The following is a 9,099-nucleotide window of genomic DNA, read 5'->3' on the forward strand; positions in this document are numbered from 1 at the left end:
TTGCTCCTAGTTCCATCTAGTGCTTGAGGAACAAGGTAGTCCATGTAAGGGAAGTCGGACTTTCTGTTTTAGATTGTTACACTTGATATCCAGGAATAGATATCAAAGGAGTAGTTGGATATAATAGGCTGGAGTTTAGGGCTGAGATATAAATTTGAGTGTTAATGGTATTTACAGCAACATAACTTATTTTTGAAATACAGTTTATTAATATGAAAGATGTTTTAAATGTGGAGTCACAAGGAGTCTGTGGGTGAACTTTCTTTTGCCCTGTAAATAAAGTGCAATGACCAACTCTGATAGATTTAGGGTCCCTGCTGCTTGTGGATGGTATGGTGTCACCCCAGATAGATCTACTGCATCTTATAGGCCAGGCACCAACAGGAACTGGTGTTGCTGTCTCCTTCAATGGATCTGTGAACTCATGAAGACCCTTTCCAAAAGCTCACTTGTCCTAGCCAACCTAGCACCAAAGCCAGATACCATTTCAGAAGGTCTTTGCTTGCAACTTTCATTGAGAATCATTCTGTTATGTTGTAACTTTATGTGAACATGTTTGTCCACTAGATCAAGCCAAAATGTGATCCGTGGCAAAAGAAGCTTTTGACTAAATTAAAAGAACGGAGAAGAACAGATGCATTATTGCAACTTCAAGCAAAGTTTTTGAAGGTGAGAAAATAACCATGTTTCCTTGTAGATGTTTGCTAAAATCATTCTCAAAATATGCAATTTTCTTTCCCTTTTTAAAAATGTTGGCACGGATTCACTATGACGGCTTTATTTGAAACTTTTTTTTTTTTTTTTTTTGAGACAAGAGTTTTGCTCTGTCACCCAGGCTGGAGTGCAGTGGCGTGATCTCGGCTCACTGCAACCTCTGCCTCCTGGGCTCAAGTGATTCTCCTGCCTCAGCCTCCCTAGCAGCTGGGATTATAGGCATGCACTACCATGCCCAGCTAATTTTTGTATTTTTAGTAGATACGAGGTTTCACCATGTTGGCCAGGCTGGTCTCGAACTCTCAACCTCGAGTGATCTGCCCACCTCAGCCTCCCAAAATGGTAGGATTACAGGCGTGAGCCACCATGCCCGGCCTTATTTTAAACTTTCTAATCTAATTGCCACACTTTAAAAATCCTGTTAGCTTTCAGTAGAGAATAAAAAATTGTTAAAAAGCTGGACTTTAGGGCCAGGCACAGTGACTCATGTTTGTAATCCCAGCACTTTGGGAGGCCAAGGCAGGAGGATTGTTTGAGCCCAGGAGTTCAAGACCAGCGTAGGCAACAAAAAGAGACCCTGTCTCTACAAATTCTTTTCTTTAAAAATTAGCCAGGTGTGGTGAAACACACCTGTAGTCCCAGCTACTCGGGAGGCTGAGGTGGGAGGATTGCTTGAGCCCAGGAGGTGAAGGTTGCAGTGAGCCATGATTGCATCACTGCACTCCACCCTGGGTGAGAACGTGAGACTCTGTCTCAAACAACAACAACAACAACAACAAAAACCAAAAACAAAACCCAAAAAACTGGATTTTAGTCCAGCTTTAACACCAACTCTTTGTGATATTTGTCTAGTCATGTAACCTCCTTGAGCCTTAGCTTCTTTATCTGTGAAACAAAATACTCAACTAAATTATTTTTTAAAATATTTTATTTGACAAAAATTGTACATAATTATAGGGTACAGAGTGATATTTTGATACATACAATGTATAATTATCAAATCAAGGTAACTAGCATATCCATCTTCTCAAACATCTATTATTTATTTGCCCTGGGAATATTCAAAATCCCCTTTTCTAATTATTTGAAAATATACAATAAACGATTGTTAACTACAGTCACCTTACAGTGCTATGGAATGCAAGAACTTATTTTCCCTATCTACTGATAATTTTGTATCCTTTAAACAATCTCTCCCTATCCCACCTTCACCCTCTCAGCCTTAATAATTGCTATTCTACTTTCTACTTCTATGAGAACAACTTTTTTAGCTTGTGAAAATGAGTAAGAACATGTGGAAAACATGAGTAAGAACATGTATTTACCTTTCAGTGCCTGCCTTATTTCACTTAACATAAAGTCCTCCAAGCTCATCAGTGTTGTTGCAAATGACAGGATCTCATTCTTTTTATGGCCAAATAGTATTCCATTAGGTATATATAACACATTTTCTTTATCCATTCATCTGTTAACGGATACTTTTATCTTGGTTATTGTGAATAGGGCTGCAATAAACATGGGAGTACAGATACCTGTTCAATATACTGATTTCCTTTTTTAAAAATTTAGACACCATAGTGAGATTGCTGGATCATGTGGTAGTTCTAGTTATAGGTTTTAGAGGGACCTCCATACTTTTTTCAGTAATGGCTATGGTAATTTATAAGTCCAACAGTGTATAAGAGTTGTCTTTTCTCTGCATCTTTGCCAGAATTTGATTTTTTTTGTCTTTTTGTTAATAGCCATTCTAACTGGAATGAGATTATATCACATTTTGGTTTTTGATTTGCATTTGATGATTAGTGATGTTGGGCATTTTTTCATATACTTGTTGGTCATTTGAATACTTTCTTTTGAGAAATATCCATTCAGGATCATTTTCCCATTTCTAAATCAGATTATTTGTGTGTGTGTGTGTGTGTGTGTTTAGTTTGATATAATCCCACTTGTCTATTTTTGCTTTTGTTGTCTTTGGAGATTATACCCATAAAATCTTTTCCCAGACCAATGTCCTGAAGTGTTTCTCCTTATAGTTTCTTCTAATCGTTTTAAAGTTCAGAGTCTTATATTTAAATCTTTAATCCATTTTGAGTTGATTTTTGTATATGGAGAGAGAAGGGTCTTGTTTAATTTTTCTGCATATCCAGATATCCAGTTTATCCAGCACCATTTATTGAAGAGACTATTCTTTCCCCAATGTATGTTTTTGGTGCCTTTGTTAAAAATCACTTGACTATAAATATGAGGATTTATTTCTGGGTTCTCTATTCTGTCTCACTGGTCCATATACCTGTTTTTATGCCAGTACCATGCTGCTTTAGTTACAGTATATTTATAGTATATTTTGAAGTCAGATAATCTGATGCCACCAGCTTTGTCCTTTTTGATCAGGATTACTTTGGTTGTTTGGGTCTTTTGTTGTTCTGTACACATTTTAGGATTATTTTTTCTATTTCTGTGAAGAATGTCAGTGGTGTTTTGATAGGGATTGCTTTGAATCTGTGGATCAATTTGGGTATGGTCATTTTTAACAATATTAATCTTTTCAATCTATGAATATGGTATTTCTTTCCATTTTTTGTGTTTTCTTCCATTTCTTTCATTGGTACCTCGTAGTTTTTATTGTAGAGATCTTTCACCTGCTTGGTTAATTTTATTCCTACATAATATTTTTTATAGCTATTGAAAATGTAATTGCTTTCTTGGTTCTTTTTTCAGCTAGTTTGTTATTGGTGTATAGAAATGCCAGTAATTTTTGTATGTTGATTTTGTATCCTGAAATTTTACTGAATTTGTCTGTCAGTTCTAAGAGTTTTTGGCAAAGTCTTTAGGTTTTTCCACATATAAGATCACGTTGTCTTCAAAAAGACAATTTGACTTCTTTTTTTCCAATTTGAATGCGCTTTGTTTTTAATTTTGCCTAGTTGCTCTGGCTAGGCCTAGAAGTACAGTGTCAAATTGTAGTGGGGAAAGTAGGCACCTTTGTATTGTTCCAACTATTAGAGGAAAAGCTTTCAACTTTTCCTCATAGTGTTAGTTGTAGCTTTGTCATATGTAGACTTTATAGTGCTGAGGTAAATTTCTTCTATGCCTGATTTGTTGAGAGTTTTTATCATGAAGGGATGTGGAATTTTATCAAATGCTTTTTCTGTGCCTATTGAAATGATCACGTATTTTTGTTCTTCGTTCTCTTTGTGTGATGTATCAAGTTTATTGAGTTGTGTATATTGACTCATCCTTGGATCCCTGGGATAAATCTCACTTGATCATGATGTATTAATCTTTTTAGTGTGCTGTTGGATTTGGTTTACTACTGTTTTGTTGAAGATTTTTGCATCTATGTTCATCAGGAATATTAGCCTGTAGTTTTCTTTTTTTGTTGTTCTATCCTTGTCTGGGCTTTGTATTAGGGTAATATTGGCCTTGTAGAATGAATTTGGAAGAATTCCCTCCTTTTCATGTTTTTAGAATAGTATAAGAAGAATTCACGTTAATTCTTTAAAAGTTTGGTAGAATTCGGCAATGAAGTCATCCAGTTCTTGGCTTTTCTTTGTTGAGAGACCTTTTATTACTGATGCAGTTGTGTTCCTTGTTATTGGTCTGTTCAGGTTTTCTACTTCTTCCTGGTTCAATCTTGATAGGTTGCATGTGTCCAGAAGTTTACCCATTTCCTCTAGGTTTTCCAATTTGTTGGCCCATAGTTGTTTATAATAGTCTTTAATGGTCCTTGTATTTTTTTTTTTTTTTTTTTTTGAGATGGAGTTCCGCTCTTGTTGCCCAGGTTGGAGCGCAATGGTGCAATCTTGGTTCTCCACAACCTCTGCCTCCCCGGTTCAAGCAGTTCTCCTGCCTCAGCCTCCCGAGTAGCTGGGATTACGGGCACCCGCCACCGTGCCCGGCTAATTTTGTATTTTTAGTAGAGACTGAGTTTCTCCATTTTAGTCAGGCTGGCCTTGAATTCCCGACCTCAGGTGATCCACCTGCCTCAGCCTCCCAAAGTGCTGGGATTACAGGTGTGAGCCACCGTGCCCGGCCTAATCATTGTATTTCTGTGGTATCAGTTTTAATGTCTCCTCTTTCATTTTTAATTTGATTTATTCAGATCTTTTTTTTGTTATGTAGTCTAGCTAATGGTTTTTCAATTTTGTGTATCTTTTTTAAAAGTCAGCTTTTTGTTTCATTGATCTTTTGTATTGTTTTTAGTTTTTAATTAATTTATTTCTGCCCTGATTTTTATTATGTATTCCCTTCTACTTATATTGCATTTGGTTTGTTCTTGCTTCTTTAGTTCCTTGAGGTGCATCAGTAGGTTGTTATTTTCAAAATTTACTACTTTTTGGTGTAGGTGTTTGTTGGTGGCTCTGCCACTGGAGGAGATGGGTTTGCTGGCAGCTGTAGGCACCAGGTGGGCCAGTCATTGGTCCCTGGGGAGCCTGCACCTAAATGATACTTTTATTTTGGTTAAAAAAAAAAAGTAACATAAAATTTACCGTCAACCATCTTTAAGTAAGGTACGTCCTCACTGAACACCATTGACAGATTCTTGGAAACTGCAACTTTAAACAAAACAACGTATAAGAAAAATCAGCATTTTTTCTCATTATTGAATAAAATGATGTTATTTGAGGACCTGCTGTACATTGTTTTGCTTAAAGTTGTGGTTTCCAAGAACTTCTTGATGACATTAAATGAATATTTACTGTATACCATTCAGGGATACAGAAAATGTATCCCTATAAAAGCTACCCCATAAAATTGGAAGAGGCACCCATTCCACCAGATACACAGATATCAATGTAAGAATACAAGAAGCGTCCCGGCATGGTGGCTCACGCCTGTAATCCCAACACTTTGGGAGGCCGAGATAGGTGGATCACCCGAGGTTGGGAGTTTGAGGCAGACTGACCAACATGGAGAAACCCCGTCTCTACTAAAAATACAAAATTAGCTGGGCATGGTGGTGCGTGCCTCTAATCCCACCTACTCGGGAGACTAAGGCAGGAGAATCGCTTGAACCCAGGAAGCAGAGGTTGTGGTGAGCTGAGATAGCACCATTGCCCTCCAGCCTGGGCAACAAGACTGAAACTCCAACTCAAAAAAAAGAAAAAAAAAAAAAAAAAGAATACAAGAAGCAAAAAAGCAAGGAAACGTGACACCTCCAAAAGAACATGATAATTGTGGCACAGAATACATTCATAATGTTTCACAATGTATCTCCAGGATGTTTTTATCTTGCAAACTTAAACTCTGTACCCATCAAACAACAACTCTCATTTTCCCTTCCTCCCAGCTCCTGGCAACCACCATTCTACTTTCTTTTTCTATATGTTTGGCTACTTTAGTTACCTCATATAAGTGGAATCAGGCAATATTTGTCTTTGTGGTTTATTTTACTTAGTATAATGTCCTCAAGGTTCATCCATGCTGCAGTGTGTGTCAGAATTTCCTTCCTTTTTTTTAAGGCTGAATAACATTCCCTTATAAGTATATACCACATTTAAAAAAAAATTCATCTGATATGAGGATTTGGGTTGCTTCCACCTTTTGGATATTGTCAATAATGTTGCTATAAATATGGATGTGCAAATACCTCTTCAAGATCTTGCTTTCAATTCTTTTGGATATATATCCAGAAGTACAATTGCTAGATCACATGGTAATTTTATTTTATTTTTTTTTTTAGGAACCACCATACTCTTTTCCACAGCATTTGCACCGTTTTACAATACCACCAACAGTGTACAAACGTTCCAATTTTGCCACATCTTCACCAACACTGGTTATTTTATGATTTTTAATAGCAGCCATTCTAATGGATGTGAGGTGAAATCTTATTGTGGTTTTGATTTGAGTTTCTCTGATGATTAGTGATGTTGAGCATCTTTTATATGCTTCTTAGCCATTTGTATATCATCTTTAGATAAATATCTATTCAAATCCTTTGCTTATTTTTTCTTTCGTCTTTCTTTTTTTTTTGTAATTGACTGCCTATTTTTAAATCAGTTTATTTGATTTTTTCTTGTTGAGTTGTAGTTCTTTTTGAGACAGGGTCTCACTCTGTCACCCAGGCTGAAGTGCAGTCGTGTGACCTTGGCTCACTGCCAGCTCCTCCTCCCGGGCTCAAGAGATCCTCCCACGTTAGCCTCTCAAGTAGCTGGGATTACAGGTGCACACCACTATACCAGGCTAATTTTTTGGTATTTTTTTGTAGAGATGGGGTTTTACCATGTTTCCCAGGCTGGTCTTGAACTCTTGGGCTCAAGCAATCCGCCTGCCTTGGCCTCCCAAAGTGCTGGGATTACAGGTGTGAACCACTGCACCCAGCCTGGAGTTATGTATTCTGGCTATTAGCCACTTATTGGATATATAATTTGCAAATCTTTTCTCCCATTATATAATGGGAGAATCATTTCAATTGATTTGCATCCTTTGCTGCACAAAAGTTGTTAAGTTTGGTGTCATCCTATTTGTCTGTTTTTGCTTTTGTTGCTTGGACTTTTGGTGTTATATTCAAGAAATGGTTGCCAAATTTAATATCATGAAGGATTTCCCCTATGTTTCCTTCTAAGAGTTTCATAATTGTAGGTCTACATTTAGATCTTTAATTCATTTTGAGTAATTTTTGTATGTGGTATAAGGATAAAACTTTATTATTTTGCATGTGGATATTCAGTTTTCCCAACACCATATATTGAAGACGTTGTCCTTTCCCCATTGAGTGGTCTTGGCACCCTTAAGCATATATGTGAGAGTTTATTTCTAGGCTTTCTACTCTATTCCATTGATCTACCTGTCTCTCTTTATGCCAGTACCATACTGTTTTGATTACTATATCTTTTTAATATTTTTTGAATTCAGGGAGTGTAAGTTCTTCAGCTTTGTTCTTTTGGAAAATTATTTAGCTATTTGGGGTCTCTTGAGATTTCATATAAATTGTAGGATGGATTTTTCTATATCTACAAGAAATGTCTTTGGAATTTTAATAGAGATTGAAATAAATGATCTTTGAGGTTCTTTGTGATATTAAAGTGATATAGTATATATGTATCACTTAAGTAGCATTTCAGTTCTGGGATTATTATTAAATTCTTTACCTCCAGATGAGAAGAAGGACATTTATTCAGCTCCTTCTACGTGGTAGGCATTATTGCAGCACTCTGGGTAGAGACATCATTAGTATTTTTGTTAGGCTGACTTGCCCTGCTCTGCATGGAAAAGCCAGGATTCCTGCAGAGATACAAGCCCAGGTCTGTGTCCTTATAAAGCTTGTGCTCTTCTTGTGCTACACTTCTGCACTCTCCTCCATTGCCCAGAAGCTTCCTAACAGTTGACAGAGTTTGCACCCAAAGCTGATGGGTGTTTATCTTTTCACTGATGCCACAACAGTTGTGGGAGTACCACCTGCTATTGCCTTTAGGGGATTGTCACAGAATTTTTAAATGAGCTACTATGTATATTTGAATACTTACAGTGCTAAACGGACAAACATATTTGGGGAATCATGATGCTGGACTTTAATTTTATTTTTTAATCGAATAAAGTCCTACCTAAACTTTCTTCCTTGTTCACGTGTATGTGACCAAAGTCTTGCTGAGAAAAAGGGGATATGCTTCTCATAACCATTCCTTCTCTTTGCTGTTCTCGCTGAGATTTCCAACCCTGAGCGAGTAATGTAAGTGCTCCAAGATCACGCTGCAAAGACAGTCATGCTGGCTCCACATCATCCATCTTTTGTGGCTTCCCAAGGTTTGCATCAGTGCAACTATGACCAAGTCTGGGAGAATATTTACAGCAACATCAACCTCTGTCAGGTACTACAGGAAGAAATAACCAATATGCCCTTTTATGCAACTTGCTACCTGTGTGTAGCCCTTAGACATTTACTTTGGTAGTTTTTCTGACACCCTCCTCACCAAAATCTCTATCATCTAGCCAGGTTTATTTTCATTATAAGAAAGATTAAGTGCTCATTAAAAGGAAGATATAAAGAAGTATAACATAAGATGTTGTTTCTACAAGGACAGATACTTAAACCAGTAAATACCAGTGCAAGGCTGTACATCCAAGGGCTAAGCAACCAATGAGTTGGACAGTTATTAAATATCGTATTTAGAAAGTGGTCCCCAAAGGGTAGATTCTATTGGGGAAAGCCTCTTGAAGGAGAGGAAATTGAGCTGGGTTTGAAGGAAGCATAGGACTTAGGGAAGTGGTGGGGAGGAAAGTAGGGAGTGCACTCTAGGAGGTACAGCATGAAGAGCATGCTGAGGAGATACTGGATGTGATATAGTCAGAGCCAGCTTAGTTGAGTGGAAGATTCATGTGGAAATATAGTGAAAAGAAAGGATGTTTGTTTGTTTGTTTGTCAGGGGAGGTGCTGGTTATGAA

General features: G+C 37.2%; 1 protein-coding gene across 1 annotated transcript in view; it reads left to right on the forward strand.

The window, feature by feature from the left end:
• The window catches only part of LOC129462246 (putative uncharacterized protein C6orf183), a 31,664-nt gene extending 25,159 nt beyond the window's left edge, over positions 1 to 6,505 (forward strand). Inside the window, exons 9-10 of the mRNA XM_055242060.2 lie at positions 568 to 669; positions 6,398 to 6,505. Of these exons, the coding sequence (XP_055098035.2) occupies positions 568 to 669; positions 6,398 to 6,505 (210 nt within the window). The remainder of the gene's footprint in view (positions 1 to 567; positions 670 to 6,397) is intronic.
• The last annotated feature ends 2,594 nt before the right edge of the window (positions 6,506 to 9,099 follow it).

This window comes from Symphalangus syndactylus, chromosome 2 (assembly GCF_028878055.3).
Source record: "Symphalangus syndactylus isolate Jambi chromosome 2, NHGRI_mSymSyn1-v2.1_pri, whole genome shotgun sequence".
In the NCBI taxonomy this organism is placed as follows: domain Eukaryota; kingdom Metazoa; phylum Chordata; class Mammalia; order Primates; family Hylobatidae; genus Symphalangus; species Symphalangus syndactylus.